Source organism: Tribolium castaneum, chromosome 2 (genome assembly GCF_031307605.1).
Source record: "Tribolium castaneum strain GA2 chromosome 2, icTriCast1.1, whole genome shotgun sequence".
Taxonomy (NCBI): Eukaryota; Metazoa; Arthropoda; class Insecta; order Coleoptera; family Tenebrionidae; genus Tribolium; species Tribolium castaneum.
In genome coordinates, this window is record NC_087395.1 from 1,535,200 (window position 1) to 1,557,950 (window position 22,751).

Here is a 22,751-nt window from a genome sequence, read left to right on the forward strand (position 1 = left end):
AGGAATAATTAGTAATTATTTTTTAAATCTTTTACTTATTTTAACTAGAGAATTCATGGGAAAAAATTGTGACTTTAAACTTAAGGGGGCATTAGAGTTTTGAATTAAAGTCGACATAAAATTTAAAAGAAGAATTAAATTTGTTTATGAAATCGGCCCTTAATGTTCAATATTATACAGGGTAGGGTTATTCACATAAGACTCCGAGCTTGGCCAACTAAAACGCAACTTAAAAAATATATACTAGATTCTAAAAAAAAACAAATAATAAATTTACGTACATAGATATTATTTAAACCAGTTAAGTACAATTTACCTTGTATAATAATAATATACGTTGTGTTTTGCATTTTATATTTTGACGGTTTCGAGTCATTTGAATAACCCTGTATTTAGTTGAAAAACTCAAATTAATCGCATTAAGATTTTGATACGATTAAATAAATAAAACTTTTGGCACTTTTATTAAAGACAGAAAAAAGCTTAACCCGACTTTGAACCGTTGTTCTCCCAAAACAAATTTTTGAAACTTTTCAATATTCAGAGTTTGGTATGGTTTTTGGCCCAATTTATAATCATTTACTACATTTAAGTTTAAGTAAGTTGAAGTAATTAATGCGTGTCAATTAACATTAGAAAAAAAAATTTCTTCAATTAAAATTTTTATTAGATACATTTAAATATTTTCCTAATACGATATTTTGTATTGTTTTTCAAATTTCAAAAAATAAAGTTTTTGTCTTTTCAAGCCAGTATATTAAAATGTTCTCTCCTTCTGGAAATATTTAACAAAATGTGAAATGAGTTTACAATTTTTAACAATTTTTAAAGTCACCTAGTTATCATTAAATAGTTTCAGTTTAGTAGCTATAATTTAATTTTATTAAAAAAAAATCGTTACCAAAAATTTATGTATCACAGATCTAGAAACCAATTAGTTGCTTCTTTAAGGAATGATATACACTTTGTTTCGTTGCTTGTTTTACTTTTGTTAATAATAATTGCAAAGTTCCGGTTAGATAACAAGTTGCCGCTAATTAAAAATAAAAAATACTCCTAACATAATTATGTTTAATTTGTTGGGCATCAAAGAAAATACTCGTGGTCCAGGAAATATTCGTGAACAAAAACAAAAAAAAAATAACATTTCTGGTCTAGTCTGACGATTTTTCGGATTATTTCTGAAGAAATTTTGCAAAATAATTGCGTTTCTGGTGCTAATAGTGTTTTATTTCATAAATGATAACTTAAACGTTCGACAAATGCAAAATAAATTAATTAATTTGTACGTGTTGCAAATAACATTGTTTATTGTTTTGTTGCAAACTTTTTATTTCACACATAATTATTTAATTGTTTACATTCAGGATAAATAATTACGCAAAAATTTATTCACTAATGACAGCTCCAAGTGGAAAGCTTTGACAATTTTATGACATTTTGCTAATCAAAAAACGCTAAAAATGTCGGATGATTCTGAATCAGATGATGGTACAATCAAAGGACCAAAAGAATTCATCGTTGAAGAACTTTCCGATAGTGAAGATTCATCAGTAGCTGAGTAAAACACCATCAAATACCCATAATTTATCTTTTTTTTTGAACTGAATTATTCTAGAACATCATCCGAAGATGAGCAAAGAGAACGCCCAAAACCTGAAATACCTCCAGAATATTGGCACATTCAAAAACTGGTTAAATACATGAAATCTGGAAATCAAACTGCGACTGTTATTTCGTTATGTTGTTTGAAGGATCATGATCTCACCACGGAAATTAATCAAATGGCCATCCAGGTATTCCAAAGCAATAACTTTTTTCTAGAAATTCTGGAAATTTTTCTAGAGAAACTTTAAGAATAGTTAACTGTTTTTTTTAATATTTTGATTTAGTTAGTTTAGTTATGTAAGTGATGATAGAGATGATACTATTGAGAAATACTGTTGGAAAAATAGAAATATTAAAAAAGAAAGGGAACGAACACCATATAATAAACAGAAAAAAAGTGTTAACAAAGAAAAAAATATCACAAATAAAATAATATTAGATATTGCTAACCAATAATTACCGAAAGCATTGGAAAACAATATGAATTGAAAAAAAAAAAGAAAAAAAAGGCGTGAGACTGGACTTGAAAACAAGAAATAGAAGGAAATGACTGAAAAATCAGACAAATTTGTTTAAAAATTAAAACCAAAAAAGAAAATAATCTCTTGCATTTATTAGAAGTAAAATACTTAAAAGAACTAAAAAAAGAGGAAAAACGGTTATTGAAAAAAGGAACAACATCAACATTAGAGAAGAGAAAAAGATTAATTCAAAACAAAACAGAAAAAGAAATGAATTGCAAAAAGTTGTTTCTTCTCTGAAACTTTAAAAAATTACTTCGTTGAGCTTAAGATGATATTTTAATCAAACAAAAAATAGAAACAAAGTAAAAAGAAACGACTATTTATTCTTCCTGGTGATGATCTGATTTTGCTGAAAAAAAGAACCAAGAAAAGCAAAAAAAAGGAAGCATGTTAAAAAAAACAGAAAGGTTAATAATAAAAAAATAAGTTTTAACTGAAGAGTGGGATTTTTAAAAAACAGGAAAAAAGTTAAGTGTAAACCAAAAACCAACACATTGTTTAAGTAAATCGCTTCTAACGTATCACCATTCACTAAAACACTGAAAGACTGGTGACAATATCAAAAATTAACACAAAAGAAAAGCTTCTTAGTAATAAAGAAAAAACCCATAAAAAAAAGTGGAAAAAATTTAAAGCATGTTAGGAAATGACAAACAAATAATAAAAATCAAAATTGAAAAAACAAGTAAACTAAAATATTAATAGATGTTTGATAAAAAAGATAAAAGGAACAAAAGAAATTGAGAAGAGAAAAAGATGACTTCAACTGAACAGGAAATAGTTATTTACCTAACGAGTTTGGAAAGTGTAATTTCCCAAATGGGCACTATGTTTGCTGCACGAGCGCAGCGAGTGCTGCATCAAGTGCGAATGTGTGAAATTGCTATTTAAACAAGTTAGGTACAATATTTTTTGTAAGGAATCTCCCAAAAAAATTAAAAATTAATATTTTTCATAATAGCAATCATTAAATTGACATGAACTGTCACTTGTCATAAAAAAATAACCCGTTTCCATCTCAACGATACCGATACCAACCTATTAAATATCCCTAGCCATTGTTGCAAAGTAAAAAACACCGCAGTGCGGGAAAGTCCGTTTCTGTCTAAACGCTATAAGTACAAAAAATGAATTACAAAAAGAAAATGAAATATTGGTGACTATATCAAAATATGTAAAAAACAGAAAAAAGTCTGTTCTTACTGGTGATGATTAAATTTTGCTAAAGAAATGAACAATGAGATGAACAGAAAAGGAGAAGGGATTGTGAGGACGTTAAAAAATATTCTAGCATTTGTTTGAAGGAAAATAGCTAAAGGAAAAAGAAGGAACCAAGAAAATAGGGATAAAAATTACTGAAAAAGAATACTAACATTAAAAAAGAAGGTAACCTATCTACAATAACAATAAATGTTAACATTTATTTAAAGTAAAATAATAAAAAAGAACAATCAAGATAAGAAAAAAGAAGTAAATTAAAAAAAACAACACAAAAAAGAAATTAACCTAAAGTATCAGTAGGTGCTAGAAGAAAAAAAAACCTAGGTAAAATAAAAAAGAAATTGAAAAGATAAAAAGATACATCAAAACAAAACAACAAAAAGCTTCTGATGTTAGTAGTCACTGAAGCATTAAAATATTGGTGACGATATAAAAAATTCCTGCACTGAACTACTTGAACAAAAAATATAAATTTAAAAACGGATACTGGTGACGATTTCCTTTTGCTGAAGAAAAAGACCATCAAAAAGAAGGAAAGGGAGGAAATTGTGAGGACGTTAAAAAATACTCTAGCATTTGTTTGAAGGAAAATAGCTAAAGGAAGAAGAAGGAACCAAGAGAATAGGGAAAAAGATTATTGAAAAAGAATACTAACATTAAAAAGAAAGTAACCTACCCACAATAACAATAAATGTTTGAAAGAAAAGAAGATGAAAAGATGAACTGCAAAAAGGATGAGTTGTTTCTGGGGCTAGTAAGAACTACCAATACCAAAAAAACATGCATAAGACAGAGAAGAAAAGAAGAGTAAAGCAGAATAAATGGAAAGCACGTTAAAGAAAAGAACAATGAGATAAAGGGAAAAGATAAAGAAGAAATTGTGAGGACGTTAAAATTTATTTATTTGAAGAAAAAATAGCTAAAGGAAAAAGAAGGAACCAAGAAAATAGGGAAAAAGTTAATTGAAAAAGAATACCAACATTAAAAAGAAAGTAACCTACCCACAATAACAATAAATGTTTGAAAGAAAAGAAAATGAAAATGATGAACTGCAAAAAGGATGAGTTGTTTCTGGGGCTATTGAGAACTACCAGTACCAAAAAAACATGCATAAGACAGAGAAGAAAAGAAGAGTAAAGCAGAATAAATGGAAAGCACGTTAAAGAAAAGAACAATGAGATAAAGGGAAAAGATAAAGAAGAAATTGTGAGGCCGTTAAAATTTATTTATTTGAAGAAAAAATGGCTAAAGGAAAAAGAAGGAACCAAGAAAATAGGGAAAAAGATAATTGAAAAAGAATACCAACATTAAAAAGAAAGTAACCTACCCACAATAACAATAAATGTTTGAAAGAAAAGAAGATAAAAATGATAAACTGCAAAAAGGATGAGTTGTTTCTGGCGCTAGTGTGAACTTACGATACCAAAAAACCATGCATAAGACAGAAAAGAAAAGAAGAGGAAAGCAGAACAATTGAGAGCATGTTAAAAAAAAGAAAGATTCAAACTCAAGAATGAAAAGAAAGTAATTTTTAACATTTGTTTAAAGTAAAAAAAATATACAAATATGAGTATTGTGGTAATGCCATCACCCAAGTGTCAGAGTTTTCAGGTCGCATCTACAGCCTCTGACCTGACCTAACGACCACTAACTGGTAGTAAAGTAAAATACTAGGAAAGAACAATCAAGAAAAGAAAAAAAAGTACTTTGAAAAAAAAAACAACACAAAAAGAACACAACAAAAAAAAGAAATTAACCTTAAGTATCAAAAGGTGCTAGAAGAAAAAAGCTAGATAAAATAAACAAAAAAAAAGAAATCGAAAAGATATAAAGAAAACAAAACAAGAAAAAGAAAACTGCAAGAGGAAATTGCTTCTGATATTAGTAGTCACTGAAGCATTAAAATATTGTTGACAATATCAAAAATTCCTGCAATGAATTACTTGAACAAAAAATAGAAATGTAAAAACAGATACTAATGATGATTTCCTTTTGTTGAAGAAAAAGACCATCAAAAGAAAGGGAAAGTAAAAAAACTGAAAGCATTAAGAATTAAGAATTGGGAAATAAAGCTAAAAAAATTAAAATTGAAAAAGCAAAAATAGTTAAAAGAAAAAAAAACAAATAGAAAAAATATCTCCGTAACGACAAATTTTAACATTAACACTATTTTGTTGATAAGGAGTTCTAGGTGTCTTAGTACACCACGCTTGTCAAAAGATACTTATTATTCAAGAAAGATTATTAAATAAGAAAACAAAAACTGAAAACAAATGTCGAAAAAATAAAAAAATGTTGAAAAAGATACAAACAAAACAAGGAAGTGATTTACAAATTGAATTTGACATTAAACTTTTACAAAAAATATTGCAGGAAAACTAATAACTATTTCAAAACTATAAAAACGCCAACGCATTTTACCGAATTATTTTTTTTAAGAATATTGATAAAATTGTAAAATAATTATTAATGATTAGATCTCTTATTTGAAGTATAAATAACATTAGCTATTATTCTTTCGAACTGCATGAATAATTTATAATAGCTAATTTTGAGAGAAAAAACGACGTTGGCCTTTTTATAGTTTTGAAACAGCTAATATCATTGTTTAAATATTTATTATTTAATTATAATTTTTAAAAATTTTTAGACCCATAAGTTCACTTCGTCTGCACATGCGCCATTTCAGGGAATCCCAGGCTATTCCCATCCTGACGTCATGATCCAAAAATAACCATGACATCATGGTACAAAATAGCACTGACATCGGAGATTCACATAATTTTCAATGTGGGATTTCCCAAAATAACGCATCATAATCCAAAAATAGCTTCCACATCAGGGAATTCCCACGTTTTGCACAGGGGAATCCCTGAAATGGCGCATGCACAATGAACGTTGTTAATTCATGTTATCCTTAATTATTTGTTTGTATAATTTGTAGGATATTGGAGGTTTAGAAGTCCTGATCAACCTCCTCGAAACCAAAGACTTGAAATGCAAACTCGGTTCTTTGAGCGTTTTGAGCGAACTCTCGCAAAACGAGCAAATCCGTCGCTGTATCACCGACCTAGGCGGAATCTCCCTCCTAGTCCAAAACCTTGCTGATCCAGCTCGTGATTTACAAATTCTCGTAGCTGAGACCATCTACAATGTGGCCCAAATACGCAAAGCCCGAAAACATGTACGAAAATTTGACGGTATCCCTAAACTAGTCGATCTTTTGGACGTTAACGAAAACTGTCTCAAAACACCAAAAGAACAACTCACTCCAGACGAACTCGAAAATGTTAACATTGCTAAAGCGGCAGCTAAAGCCTTATGGTCAGTGTCACGGAGTAGGAAGAACATTCAAGTGATGATGAGAAGTGGTTCAGTGCCACTTTTGGCAAAACTACTCAGGTAATAATTAACCGTGTTTGTTTGCAATTGTGAATTTCACCTTGGACGTTAGGTCGGTTCATATGGATGTGATTGTTCCAACTGTTGGGACTATTTCACAGTGTGCGAATGAACCATCGTATCAGTTGGCTATTCAGACTGAAGGGATGATTAAAGATATTGTGCAGCATTTGTCAGCAGAGGTGGGTACTTTCTTTTTCACAATAAAGTAAAATAAAATAACAAAATGATAATCTTTAAACTAAAATCAAGTAAATGTAAGTGTTTTTTTAAGATTTACTAGACACGAATTAGCGCTTCATAAGTTAAGGTGTCTCAGAAAAAACAGACTAACACCACTTGAAATAAAAAACGTATTTAGAAGGTTTTTTTTCAAAAATTTTATAAATGTTTTTCAGGCGAATGTTAGTTACAATGTTAAAAATCTCAAGTCGAAAATAATCTTATTCATTAATGGAATGTTATTCTGAAAATGAAATATTTTTTATAAGATAGATGCTTAAACCTTTATTTTTAAGGTAAGATTAAAATTCTGTAGATTTAAGTGACTGAAAGAGAGATAAATTAAAAAACTGTAGAAATGCAAAGAGAGAACATTAAGAAATTGTAAAACTGAAATTATAAGACAGTGAATCAACGAAAAACTGAAAAATTAAGGAAATTAATACGAAACTAAAAAGCTGAATTACTGGAAATAAACTTAAACACAGTGTGATTGAAATACTAAGAAACTATGAGATTGAAAGACTGGAATCCTGAGAACATATAATATAAGTAGTTAGTTAAAAGTTGAATAAGTTGAAAAAATTAAATGGAACACTTTTTTTCGCTTCTCAAAGATAATTACATTGTCTAAATATATATACCTAAACCTAATTCATAGATTTCAAAAACCTAAGTTCATAACTAAAAAGATACGTCTATAAAAAAGTTTGACCTAATTTGGTACATTTTTGTGTTCTGAGGGAATCTTGCAAAGCAATTGAGTTTTTGTTGAAAAAGTTGCGAAATTTTTGAAATGAGACACCAGTGTGTCGGTTTTAGGGCCGATCTTTTTCTCACAGAACGGGATTTTGACTAAGTTGTGAACAAAATGGTAGATTCTGCTTAGTTTTTCCAGATGGTTTGGCAACAATTTACTAAATAATCAAACAATATGTTTTGTTCAGTTCTGAACGCCTTATGATTGGTCTATTTTACAGATGGAAGTGCAATATCCCTTCAATAGCCAATAATAAATGCTTTAATCGTCTTACAATATTTTGTGCACCAGATAAACAAGTAGGAGGTGATATTTATTTTATTTTTATTGGTCAATTATTCATTTCAGAGACAAATGAGACACCAGTGAATCGATTTTTGGGCCGGTTTTTGTTAGAGAACGTGATTTTGTCTTTGATGAAAATAAAATGTTCAATTCTGCTTAGTTTTTGAAATAATTTGTTTTTTTTTAACTTATTACACAAAAATTCAGAATCCTAGAAAAGTAGGACTTTCACACAAGTAATTGAAATCTAAACTGTCGGTTTGGAAAAATTAATAATTAGAATTATGATAATTAAAATAAATAATTTTTTTAAATCAAAATTAACAATTGCGAACACTGCAATTTCGACAAACTTTATAAGATATAGTGTTAAGTTTAAGAAATAATTTAATATTGAATTAGAGTATGCATTTAAAAAAATTAAGGACCGGTTTATAGAAGCGTCATTAATTTAATCCTCAATTAAATGCGTGATTAACTGCTTACGTGACTAAATTTAAACAATTTTATTGGTCTGTTCCCGTTAACTTTTAACAACGAACTAAAATTTAATGGAGCTTTTTACAAACCGGTCCTAAAAGTTCAAACACTAACAAAGAAACGCTGTGAAATTAAAAACACAAAAAACTAAGAAATAGAGAGGCTAAGATTCTGAAAAACTAAGCGACTAAAAAACTGATAAATTGAAAAAATATAAAACTGGAAAAGACAAACACTAATAAATTGAAACATTTATTTTTGAATAAAAAACCAACACACAAAGAGACTAAAAAACTGAAAACAATAACACTAAAATTCTGTATATCTGACTGAAAAAGTGATAATGAAAAAACTATGGGTAAGTTAAGAAACTAATACTCTAAAATACTAGAAGCCTGAGAAACAAAAAATCTTTATATGTAAAACAAAATAACAATGAAAGTTTGTTGTAATAACTTTAAACTAACTGCTAATAAAAAAATTGTTTTTTTTTATTTTAAATAAGGAAGGTTAAACATAACTGTAGGATGTTTAAAACTCATTTAGGACACAAGTTAACTTTGGAATTAAAAAATAAATAAAAAGGGTGCCAAATATTTTCATTTTTAAGAAATCACATTTATTTTGAGTTTCGAAAAAGGCCCTTAAAATTGCTTCTTAGGAAAGTTTCCTAAAATCCGGTCTCCAATCATAAATAAGAACTGAATTCGCCAATTTTAAGACACCCAGTATATTGCCTTCGGTTTATTTTATCTACAGAAAATAGTTTCTAATTTTCGAGAGCAATTTTTTACGTATAAGATAATTCGTGGCTAGTTACCTATAAAAAGGAGTTTATACAAATTCATTATAACATTGTTTTATCGTGTCGAAACTGACTAAAATCTAGCAATAATTTCAAAATTATAAAAAAAAATCAATAGAAATTATAAATCCACTTAAAAGTGGGTATTTACTAATTTTTAACAGTAATTAATTTTGAACCAAACTCGACGTATAGTTCAATAGTTGTTACTTAGCTGTAGTTACCCCAATTGTTTAAAAAAAATCTCACTAATTTGGAGTCCATGGGCCGTATGAATAAAGTGAAATAAATGCTTTTACTTGTAATAGTAAAAGATAGACATAATTTATATTTCATGAGAGAGAAAGAAATAAAACTATAGTAAAAGCTTTTGCCACATTTTATTCATACTAACCTTTGGCTCATTTTGCATAAAAAAAGTTCTCTAAAAATTTTTATCGCCTTTCATTATTGCTGACCATTGACTAAAACTAGAACCACAATTTCTACAAAAAACTCGAATTAGGGAAAACCGAATTATTCACGTGAAACCTTGTTCATTTTTAACTTTATAGCGTTTATATAAAAAATTGTCATCAAAATTTGAATTAAAACTTAAACTAAAATTAAATTAAAACGAACGGTTTATTTCTTTTTTGGGAAATTCTAAAATATTTGGCTTTTTTCGGCCACAGTAAAAAATAATTATGGTTCAATTTCAGATAAAATCAAATATTTTTTTCCAAAATTTACTACTCCCCAAAGGATTCAAAAATTAGAGAAAACAGCTTTACAGTTCTTGATTTTTTTACATTTAGAAACCCTCCATTCTATTCCAGAAAAAAACGTAACTTCCTTCTTGTTTCCATGTTGCGTGCTAGTCATCCATCAGTTTTACATCATTATAAATCCATTTCAGTGGATTCCAACTTGTTTACAAAGGATTAATTACACCGCATTTAAAATTTGAATTCTACTATTACTATGACGTAGCAAAAAAAAGAAACGAGTAAAGTTGTCCAAGGTGCATTTATTTATAATGTCAAGCTTATCAGCTTCAAGTACTTACGTGAAATTGGTATTGAATAAGAGCTGTACTGTTAATTAAAATGTTGTTGATATTTACGACTGCGTAAATAAGAAAATAAAACATTTTACATTCATTATGCATCGAGATTCTTCCTGTTTATTTAATGAGCATTGTTAAAAACTAAACGAGCACAAGAAAGTGTTATGACCTTCCAGCAAATAATTTTTTATTCTTCAACACTGTCAAAATTTCCGGCTTTTTTTCCTGTGTAAGACAGTTCTCAATAGGAAACCTCAGATTATTTTTAACAGATTTAAAGCAATTTTAAGCCTTGTTGAGTCAAATTCGAAAAAGAAAATGTTGTATTCAATTCGTTTCCGTATAAATCGGTTCATTTTTTTCACCTCGTGGTTTAATAATGCGCTCATGAAATAAAAAGTCCGATTTACACTCAAGCTCGTTAAATAATAGTATATTAAAAAAACAAGTTTCAAAAGACCAGTCTTAAAGCACGAATTGAGTTTCAAAAAATTAAAAAAAATTTTTTTAGAATAAACTTTTATTTAAAAGGTGCACTATATGAATAATGTTTTTCTATCAGAGAAGAATATTTTTTCTTACAAATTAGAGCCCAATTTAAAAAAGAAATTCTGTAATGCCATATTGTTATGACTTATGACGGTTCCCAAAGCTTTTATAAATTTTAAAATCTTAATTTGTATGTAAAAATATTCTTCTCTAATAGAAAAACATTATTTTTACGTTTTAGTGCATCTTTTAAATATACGCTTTTTTCTAAAAAAAAACAATTTTTTTTAATTTTTTATTTATTGTTTTTTAGTTTTTACTAATAAACGTCTTTTTCTCTGATATTTAGTTTCGCCACTATTTTGTTGATTTGTGCAAACTTGTGGTATGTGATAGAAAACTGCTGTTAGAATTAATAAACATTCTAACCTCTGTTCTGTGTCTATATTCTATCGTCCAAGATAAATGAATTTAAAAAAAATAGCGACATTTGTTTGTAACAAAACGTTATGAAAATGATTAGTTATTAATATATTTCCCAATGACCAACATACCGTTAATTTTAGTATAAGTTACATCGAAAACAACCCATTTGTAAACATAACCTAAAACTTCAAAACCCCATTTAACCTCTTTAGGGGGTATTTAACTATATAGGATTGCATTGTCACGCAAATTAAGTAAGTATGCAAAATTTCAATTCATTGGGACAACGGGAGGGAACCCTTTCAAATTTGGCTCCAAAAACATGAAACAGACAGACAGACAACAAAGCAAGTTAAATAAAAAAAATAATAAAAAAACATTTTTTGAAAGAATGAGTACTACAAGGTCTTTTGAAACTAGTTTTTTATACTATTTTTTTATTTGCACCCTTTTTGCCGTTTTTAAACAAAAATTGTAATTTTAGTCGATTTAAGGATTTTTGTGACGATTGGTCACAGGTGAAAATTGATTTAAAATTTTTGTTTTATCCAAATTCTGTCAAAAAACATGAGTATGAAAGAGTATAAGGGTACCTAATTGTACAAGAACGCCCCTTGAAATTTGTAAAATTGGCAAAAATAAAAATTTTCGTAAAATGTTCCGTCAAATAATGACTATTATTGTGACTATTGTGTGCTTTAAGATTCCTATTAAAGCATCAAAACGACAGCAAACTACAAAAATAACTATTATTTAACATTTACTAAACTCAAAATTTTGGAAAAAAATTTCAGGACCCCTCTTTGAGACGCCACTGCGCCGAAACAATTTTCAAATGTGCAGAAGATGCAACAACTCGTAATTTGGTGCGACAAGCTGGAGGATTGGACCCTTTGGTCAATATGGCACGAGATCCAGCGACCAAAGAAGACAAATTGCTCCTTGCTGCGGTCACTGGAGCCATATGGAAAACTGCAATAAGTCCCGAAAATGTTGAACGATACGATCAACTTAAAACCGTTGAAGTTTGTTGTTTAAAAAAAGTCAAATTGGATTATTTCGAAAATGTTGCCAGGTGTTGGTAAAACTATTGGAAAATGCCGATGAGGACGAAATGGTTTTGAAAAATGTGGTTGGCGCCCTTTGTGAGTGTCTCAAATTTAAACACAACCGTGATGTTTTGAGACGTGTTAATGGCATTCCGTATCTTGTTAATTTGCTCAATTATACGTTTCCTCCACTTTTGGAAAATGTTCCAATGGTTTTGAGAGAATGTGCGGAAGATGAAAGTTCGATGAGGATTATCGAAGAATTGGATGGGGTTAGACTGATTTGGTCACTTTTGAAAAACGAGTCTCCTAAGGTAACGCAATAAGTAAATTAATACCTGTTTATGCACCTGTTCACCTGTTAATTTTTATTGTAATGGATAAACTTGTTTTAAATTGAGAAATTCAATACAACATAAAAATAATTGTATATTGGACAATGATCACGTTTTCATTTACTTGAATTTTACAACAGAAATACATCATAATTAAAAGTGTAGACGTTATTGCCATTTTTATTAGATTGATTTAAAAAAATAAAAACATCAATAAAAATTTATACAGGGTGAGTCTACTAACAGTATACAGGGTGTTAGAGAATGACTTAGCAATATTTCGTATGTGAATTTGTCATGATCCAAAAAACCCTTACATTATGTTTCCAAAAAGTGTGCACTTTTCTTAGAAATTTTTATTAACCCACCTGTTGAGAACCACTGGGTGTCTTTGTCTTATGGTAGTTTATTAGCACTTCAGCAGTTAATTTTTTCATTAAACAAAATGGAGATGGTCGTTTTGAGAATTTTTCAAAATTGTGGCTAACATGTTCATTTGTGTGGGAAGTTCGAATCCTGGTCTTGGCAAAAAAAATTGTGTTTTTTTTTTCGTAAAATTGAAATATAAGAATAACATAGTGGATCAAGAAATTAATTTACCTTAGCTGTTTTCTTAATAATATTAAAAATTACGCTAATTTTTATAATTTTAGTTCAGCGGTTCTCAAAATTTGGCACGAATTTTTTTTAGGAAAACTATGCATTTTTTTTATTACATAAATTTTATTTAATCGATTTGTCTTTCCATTCTCTATGTACCTTCAAATTGTTGCTAAACCATTCCCTATCAGGCTGTATTTATCTCCAAAACTAATAATAGCATTTGTTATTAAAAACTTTGTACTTTTCTCTATGCCTGCGAATTTTTTCGAAATTTTTGTACAATTATTCCTTATAATTGAAATTAATTATGTAATTAATTAATTAATTAATATTAGAAAGGTATTGTTAATTGTTTTGTGATAAAAATCCTTAAAAAATGACGCTATAGTGAAAAAATAATTAATTAATTAAGTAAAAATTAAAAAAATGAAGTAAACATAATTTTGATACTAGTGAAATTTTTTTTAAGAATTTTTGCTAGAAATTATCTTTAAACATCGTTTTAGAATAATTAGAAAATTTCGATTGTTTAGTTAATACTTAAATGTTTTTAATATTCTTAATTAATTAATTTTAATTCTAAAGAAAATTCACATGGATGGAGATACAATATACTTTAAGCAGTCTTAACTTTTTTTTAGTTTTAACTAAATTATTTTTGTAATACTGTTACTATCGTAAATTTTTGTAATTATCTAAGTGGAACAGGTGAAACACAAAGTTTCTTTGGCCACATCATATGTAAATATAAAACAGTTTTATCTACCATTTGTGTATTTATTTTGTTTTTTCGTTGTTGAAAAAATGAAACATGTAAAGAAAACTAAATTCTCCGTAAGCGGTCAAGCATAACTCCATTAATTGTAAATAACTGTTTAATCAATAATTATTTAAATACACTTTCCAATTTCCACACATACGAATTGCACTAAAAAATTAATTATTAATAATTTAAGTAAGTGCCATAGCAAACATTATCCCAACTTATTATAAATATTCTGAGTATATTTTTTTTTTATATAAAAGTATGCAAATATTAATTAATAATTACTCAAAATTTTATGCCTTCTAGTGTTATTCCAAAACAACGATGCTTAAATAGTGTTTTGAGGAGTAATAATTAATTAATTAAGTTGCCAATTACAGTTATAAAGAAAAAAAATATGTTGTGTCAAATGCAGAATTTTGTGTCATTATTAGTTTTTGAGGTAGAGAAAAAATATACTTTTAGTAGAATGTTTTATCAATAATAAGTAGAAATTCAAAAACTTTACGATAATAATCATGATACTGAATACAACTTATTTAATTAAGAATTAATTGAGTTGTACCTACATACGTAGTTAACAATAAATTAATGTTGTGAAAATAATTAGAACACGAAAAGTTGAATTTTTTAACAATAATATTTTAAATTATTGGAGTAAATATTATGTGTACCTACTTTTCTCTTGCAAAAAGAATTATTATGTTTATTTGCTATTAAAACTTTGTATTATTTGCAGAGTTGTAAAAACATGGACTTTAAATATTTATGTTGTAAAAATGCTACGGAAATGATTTGTTGAATATTCATATTTGTTAGAACTTTTAATAGTTGTCTCAAAACTATGGAAATGCCTATGTAGCATTTTACCTAATAATTGTTAACTAATAAAATGTAATGTAATGTAATTAAATTACATTCGCTATTAATTTTTTAAAGTGCATAAATAATTTATAACAATCAATTTTGAGAGACGTTGGCATTTCTATACACAGCATGTTAGGCAAAAATTTAAAAGTAGATAGAGAATGGCAAGACAATTCGATTAAGCAAAATTTATGTAAATCAAAAATGTATAGTAGTTTTCCCAAAAAATCGTTGTGAAATTAAAGTTCCAAATTTTGAGAACCGCTGAACTAGTATTATAAAAATTAGCGTAAATTTTAATATTGTTGACTAAACAGCAGGAATAAATCAACTTCTTGGTTCAGTACGTTATTCTTTTATTTCATTTTGAATTTTGTTATTAAATTTTACAAAAAAAAAACATTTTTTTTTGACAGGACCGGGATTCGAACCTCCCACACTAATGTTGGTCACAATTTTGGAAAATTCTCAAAACGCCCACGCGCCACCATATCCATTTTGTTAAATGAAAAAATTAATTGCTAATAAAATACCATAAGACACACAGTGGTTCTCAACAAGTGGGTTAATAAAAATTTCTGAAGAAAGTACGCAATTTTTGAAAAAATAATAAAGAGTTTTTAACTCGTCTGATTATGACAAATTCACATACGAATTATTGCTAAGCCATTCACAGACACCCTGTGTTTTTTGTCATCTGGTTAGTTTTTTAATTTAAATAATGATTTAAAAAAAATATTTTTTCTTGACAAAAACAGTCTTTTTAAAAATGTTCACACAAAAACTAGGATTATTACGGAAACAAGGTTTTCATTATTTTAAAGAGAAGTCTCCTAAATAATTGAACAACTGAAAAAAAAACCTTTTCCTTTTTGCTTCTTTATATATTAATTTTTTTAATGTTTAAAGTTAAATATGAGTATGTAATTAAAAAAAAAACTCAATTTTTAATGAATTATAACACAATATGTAAAAATAAAAAAGGGTAACTATTTAAAAAATTAGTTATTCAACTTTTAATAGAAACTTCTATTATCTTGTCAACTCTAAAAAAATGTCAAAGAATTAAAGCCCATACTTTCTTTTTTTAGGCTGACTCAATTAATTGTTTTTATTGTTCTTGGTTTTGGTGTAATCAATTTTTGTTAAAAACTAAGCAAAACCGACCAGTAGAAGTATACCTGAAAAACATCAGTTCTAAGATGCAAAATGCCAAAAATCTAGAGTGTTTCGCTAAAAATAATATTTTTACACTAGCTCAAAGACTAGTCATCGCACGGAATTCAGTCTTTGCTGTTAAATACGTAGTACTTTGTCTTTTTTTCGATGGCTGTGAATTTTTAAATTTTCTGTTATTCTTTATACAGAGTGTTCAAAAATAGTTGTTCATCAAGTCGACTATGGAATTCAAATTCAATGTGCCACACCGTTCAAATGCATTGTCATCTCTGTCAAATTTTTGAATTCGTTTTTTGCTCACTTTTTTGCATTTTTCGGCAAACTTGTTTCAAGTATAGAGTTTGTCTTCATTTGTGTCTTATATTTCCGTGATTTTTGTTGTTTTGTTCTCTTTCGTTTTTAAATTCGAAGCCTTTTTGCATTATATTGACGGATCTGTCACTTTGACGACATTCACAATTTAAATTAAGCGGCACATTACGTTCAAATTTCATAGGTCACTTGATGAACAACAATTTTTGAACACATTGTAATTAAAATTATGAATAAATTAATGAATTAATTAATTACTATTAAGTAGTTGCAAAATTGTTATTTTATTTGTTATAAAACAAATTATTATTATTTTTCGTTCTAGCTTGGTTTTTAGAAATAGTACCCTAATTTTTCGGAATTTTCAGGTCCAAGCAAACGCTGCCTGGTCCCTTGTCCCTTGTATACGCTACGCTACTGATTCAGGCGAAATGGTTCGTTGTTTCGTCGGCGGACTCGAACTAATCGTAAACTTGTTAAAATCAAGCGATGCTCACGTTTTGGCTTGTGTTTGTGCTGCAATCGCTGAAATAGCCAAAGATATCGAAAATTTAGCTGTGATAACTGATCATGGTGTTGTCCCAATGTTGGTAAACCTGGTCCACACACAAAATGTTGAATTGAGGGAACATTTAGCTTCAGCTATTGCCTATTGTTGTGCATGGGGATCCAATTGTAAAACGTTCGGTCGGTGAGTCATTTTAGTTTCAAAATTGGTAAAGCAGTCGGAATTTAATTATAATTAGTTGTATGAACTTTCTAAAGTACTCATTACATTACGTGTGAAATTGTAACTACTCACATGACGAAATAATTGTCAAAAAAGCCAAAAAAATCGTATTTATTAAATCATTTTTCGGGCGTTTAAGCTTGTTTTCGCTGGAAAATCATGAATAAATAAAATATTATTCCATTATTTCAGTATGGTTTTCAGCCACACTTCAATAATAATTTCATATTCTTTGTTGTGCTTGTTGCAAATGCATACACATGTTTGTTAGTTAAAAACTCAGTTTTTTCGCGGAATTTTTTTCTATGAATATATTATTATTGGTTAAAAAATTATTTTCCAGATTTTTACAAACTGAATATTTACTTAAGAATGATTAAAAAAGACATATTTTTAAATTTAAAACTTAATTTTATTACAACTGGGCTGAAATTTGTCTTTTAAAAGGCTTTAGTTTCGGTTTTAACACAATTTTTAAGCCAAAAACTAGTTTCGGTTCACTTTCATAAAAACCATGTGGTGGAATTGACCAACCTGTTACCATGACAAACCCATATAAAGCCAAGAGTACCCAATTTCCACCACAATGGTTTTTATGAAAGTGAACCGAATGTAGGTAAATCATCGAATCAGTTTTAAAAAAATCATTTTCCGTGAGAGTTTCAATTTTAAAGGCATTTTATTTCATTTAAAAAATACCAAAGAATCGCTGAATGGAATTTCAAAGGATGTTATTTTTGCCTTTTTAAAAAATTGAAGCATGTATTAGCAGGTTTTTCAGCCAGACACTCAATTCCGCAAAATTTCGATAAAAGGTCTACCTAAAAAATGTCGAAATTATGTCGAAAAACAGGATAAATACTAAATAGTTTTTTTCGTAAGATTTTATTGAAATGAAATAAGAAATTAGTGATTTATGTTCAAAAAACTGCATTATTTCCTAGTTCCTGTCAGTCATAAGCACAATTATTTGGCAAAATGTTGTTCAAAACGCGCCGAAAATTTATCAAACTAAGTAAAAAATTATGCTTTTTTTGGTCGAGAATGATATGTTTTTTTCTTTGAGATTTTGGGATTTTACTAAAACATACCGAAAAAATCACTAAAGTAAAACAATACTTTTTATTTTTTGCCTTTTTGAGGGTTTTCTAGCCAGAAAAGAATTAGGTATATCGAAAAGTTTTGTCCAAAACAAGCTGAAAATGATAAGATTAAGCGAACATGTAATTTTTGCTCTTTATTTTGATAAGTTTTTAAGGTAGGTACTTAAACATTGTTTTGTAAAATTTTACTAAAATTATGCGATAGTTTGGTCCATTTTTAAATTATCAGATATAGTTATTGCCAGATCTTATAATAACGCACGAAAAAATTAAATAAAAACAATTGAACTTCATATTATTTTGTTTGTTTAATTCATTCAATACGTTATTACTTATTATTTTCCAGTTTTTTTTTTGTCAGAAACGTGTTTCTTTTGCGAAATTTGTTCAAAAATTACACACTGAAATATTGTTAAAAATAAATAGAAAAACCAACTTTTTTTCATTTTTCGAGCTTTCATACATGCGCGATTTTTTGTGAAATTTTACAAAACCTTGCAGAAAAATTATTATCAAATTAAGCTATTAGTATTTCCTTCAAAAGAGTAGAAATTATTTGTTTATTTGACTCAAAATCATAGTTGCCTGTTTTAAGCGCTCCTTCACATTTGTGAGTTAAAAACTCACTTTTTTGCAACATTTTATACAGCGTGCTCAAAAACTGGCGCACCAACTCAATGTGTGGTAGAGAAGTGGTTACATATAATGGTAAAAATAGTAAAAAAATTCTTTGTATTAAAGTTATTGATAAATAACTAATTTTAGGTAAATGATATGTGGCAACGTTGTCTAACAGTCATGATCGCAATAGAATTTGAGCAACAATAAAAATAAATTATTTTTGAAACGGTTTCCTAGGAAATAATTCCCAGTGTTGGCACATCTACACATTGTGATTTTTTGGATGAATTTTAATTTTTTTAAATTAAAAAAACTGCTAAACTCTGATAGTAAATTTAAAAATAATTATTCATCGTTTTGTTACGGAACGATTACCTGGTATGAATCATAAAAACATAAAAAAATAATGAAAACTGAAGAAGTTAAGACAATAAGTTTGTAGCTCCAGATTTTTTAAAATATAACTTTAGGAATTTTTTCAACATTTTTCCCGTAATCTGCACTTGCTTCTCAATAACGTACCACTGAGATGGTGCGCCAGTTTTTGAGCACCCTGTATAAGGTCATAAACTGTATTAGTTTCCAGTTTTCCAACCAGAAACGTAATACCTTTGTAAATTTTGTTTACAAGTTACCTAAAAAATCCTTGCTTGAATGTTGTGCCATGTTTCTAAGTTAAACTGGGCCGTCTGTTTCGTTTAAAAAATTTCAGAAATTTTCCAAATTTTTAGCCAGAAATAAAACGCTAAACTGAGCCAAAAATTACACTCTGTGACATTTAAAAAAGATTGCAAATTTGAATTTCCACTATCAAGCTGAGTAAAATTTATGCAAGTTGTTGGTACTTATCTGTCATAGTTTTTGAGATAGGTATATGTCAATTTTTTTGTTAAAATTTTCATTTTCAAGCGTTTATCTATGACATCACAGCTCTTGAACCCTTTGCGATAAATGAACAATTTTTTTGTATTCGATAACCGAAAGTTTGAAGAGTCTTCTAGAATTTTCAAAATTGTCAACTTTTAAAATTCATGGATAGTTTGATTTTTTTCAAAACGGTTATCAAAAAACTGCTATTACTCAGTTTTTTCAAACAACCACCCTATTTTCTTAACGACAATCGAAAGGACATCGATATTTATTGTGACTTTTAGCAATACGTCGTATAACTATCTCTTACAGTTTTTGAAAAAAATCACAAAAAACAGATTTAACTTCGTAATTTTTATCGTTAATCAAGTAGACCTTGCAAAATGGTTAACAATTATCAAAATTTCATATTTTATTTAGTTTTTAGTTGGTTCATTATCGAACAAGCAGTAAAACAATAATATTTAATTATAGTTTATTATAACTAAGTGAATTATGCGAAGTAATTCAAACAGTCTGCCATCGAATTTTGAACCTCTTGAATGAAAATGGTGAACAAATAGGACATTTTTTTAATTATTAGCACAATTTTAATGTATTTTTTGAAAGTTTACTTGATTAAAAATGAAAATAATGAGCTAAAATTCAGTTTTTTGTGATTATTGGAGAAACTATAAGAGGTAGATACAGAAGGTGTTAATAAAAGTCTGCACTCTATTTGAAAGAACTGTTTTACAAATCATTTTTAATCATTTTCAAAAAATCATAGTAGCCTTGCAATTTAACAGTTGACAATCCTGACGACTTGAGAAGACCCTTTAAACCTTTGCATATCAAAAATAAAAAGAATTATAAAAAATTAAAGAGAATGGTCGATTTAGCTTGTATACACAATCTTAAAGCTCCAGCTATATTAGAAGTTAAAAGTTTCTAATGTAAGCCCTATAAGAATCGTAGCTTAGCTGCTCAGCTCAGGCAAGAGACAATAATTACATGATAATAATTACCCGGAAAAGTATAAACTGGTAAATTGTACAGCATTTTGTTTTTATTAACTAAAAATGACTTATGTTTTTCTTCCACCTGTGATAAATAACAGTTGATTTGAATTCGAAACATTCTTTATTTTTTTTAATTTTATTGTTTCTTTAAATACGGCATGTTAGTTATAAGAACATTATTCTTTCACTCATCATTGTCCATTTATTGTAATTTTAACTTTTTATTACACAGTTTGGGTGCCATCACTCCTCTGGTGGCCTACATGGCCGATTCGAACGCAAAAGTGCACCGAACTACAGCTTTGGCACTCTTTCACCTGTCGAAAAATGCCTTCAATTGCATCACAATGCACGAAAGTGGAGTTGTTCCCTTTCTACTCAAAGCCATATCTACCACAGACTGGGACTTGCAAGAGGCAGCAGCCGGCTGTTTGGCCAATATCAGGAAATTGGCACTCGAAGCAGAAACTTGTCATTTAATCAGAAATAAAGATGAGTCGAGTGCAGAAGACGACTAAGTGAAGGACAAAGAATGGCCTTGTTTTGGTCAAAGTACCAACTTTGACGTATTATAATTAAAATTTACATTTTTATTATTAAAATAAATTTTTACCTTCATAGCTGTGATAATTATTTTTGTTCTTACCCATATTATGGTAATGTGTTAATTGGTGTTGTTTACCTTCAACTAAAGTGAGTGGTTATTTTTGGACTGACGTTGTTTTTTGCCCTTTGCGGTCGAGTGGGACCACCAAATTGCCGGTTTTTATTGTTTGTTATTAAAATCAGGTAACAGCTAAAAGAATGCCAAATACATTTTTAAGTTTCGATTTAAATTCGTGCGTAGTCCGTCTATAACTTTTGTGCTATCTATTTATTTCGTTAAATGAATTTTTGTAAAAAAAACTAATTTAAATTTATTCTTAAAAAATCGGGCTACTTTACAATTTTTACATTACATACAGGCTGACCCAGGGGTGCGTAATCGGTCAATAACTTTTTTGCTATTGAAAATATTGCGATGTCGTTTTTATTATCCGATAGATCAACTTAAAGTCCATAAACTAAAAATATTTATATTTTACACAGGATGTTGTTTTACAGGGTGATCAACCAAAGTTAGGTTTTTTTAATGAAACACCCTATATATTTTTGCATAGTTAGATTCTACGAAAAAAAGTAATGGTACTTTGTATAAACTATTACAGGCCTATCTTTTTTTGTTTCGGAATTATTCAACTTTTTGCGATAAAAACAACCAACATTTAAAAAATCACTGTGAAGCCGCCAATGAGTATTTTCCGACAAATTTTCAACAGAAAAACTTAGAATATCTTGTAGTTTTAGCAAATAGTCGACTTTTCGTTATAACGCACATATAATGTACAGGGTGTGCCAAAACGCAAAAAGTTGAATAACTCATTTTTTTCAAATGGAACACCCTGTATTTGCTTACACCTATCAATAGCAATTTTGATAAGCTTTCTAATGATGTGCGGTTTATAAAGCAAATTTAAAAGATTTCTCGAAATTTTCAAAAAAAAATTATTTTATTACAAAAAAAATCAGTTAAATTTTTGTTTTACAAGAATTACTTTTCTTGGTACAATTGAAAATTAAAATAACACAATGTTTATAACAATATTATTATTCATTATAATTCCTATAGAAGAACAATTAACAATAACAAAAATGAACATTATTATTAAAAAATACTAAATAACAATAAAATAATAAGTAATAAAAATATTAATATTAAAAAATTTAAAGTAGATGTTCAAATAAACCACCGTTTTCCTCGATACAAAACGACTGTCTTGGCGGGTGGACTGAAAAGCTTCAGAAATTCTATTCCTCATATCTTCAGCCGTCGTTGGTTTAACGCTATAAACTTTGTCCTTCACATTTCCCCATAAAAAAGTCCATTGCTGTTAAATCGGGCGAGCGAGGTGGCCAAGCAATAGGCCCTCCTCTTCCTATCCATCTATTTGGAAAAGCTTCATTCAAATACTGCCGAACAATTCTATGATAATGCACCGGAGCAC

At 28.4% G+C, this 22,751-nt stretch overlaps 2 protein-coding genes across 2 annotated transcripts in view; one reads left to right on the forward strand and one right to left on the reverse strand.

The window, feature by feature from the left end:
* LOC655568 (SEC14-like protein 3) overlaps window positions 1–22,751 on the reverse strand; it is a 46,540-nt gene that overhangs the window by 19,606 nt on the left and 4,183 nt on the right. The gene's annotated exons all lie outside the window — the stretch shown is intronic.
* On the forward strand, window positions 1,391–21,324 carry gudu. Its single transcript, XM_015984581.2, has 8 exons — window positions 1,391–1,561; window positions 1,619–1,796; window positions 6,298–6,755; window positions 6,808–6,937; window positions 12,065–12,295; window positions 12,346–12,633; window positions 16,750–17,072; window positions 20,939–21,324. The coding sequence occupies exons 1-8, from the start codon at window positions 1,464–1,466 to the stop codon at window positions 21,222–21,224; spliced, it is 1,992 nt and encodes a 663-aa protein (XP_015840067.2). The 5' UTR covers window positions 1,391–1,463; the 3' UTR covers window positions 21,225–21,324.

Coding starts and splice junctions, on each gene's coding strand:
- gudu (XM_015984581.2), top strand. CDS start 1,464: ATGTCGGATGATTCTGAATCAGATGATGGTACAATCAAAGGACCAAAA. Junction 1,797..6,297: donor TTAATCAAATGGCCATCCAG/GTATTCCAAAGC, acceptor TATAATTTGTAG/GATATTGGAGGTTTAGAAGT. Junction 6,756..6,807: donor CTTTTGGCAAAACTACTCAG/GTAATAATTAAC, acceptor CTTGGACGTTAG/GTCGGTTCATATGGATGTGA.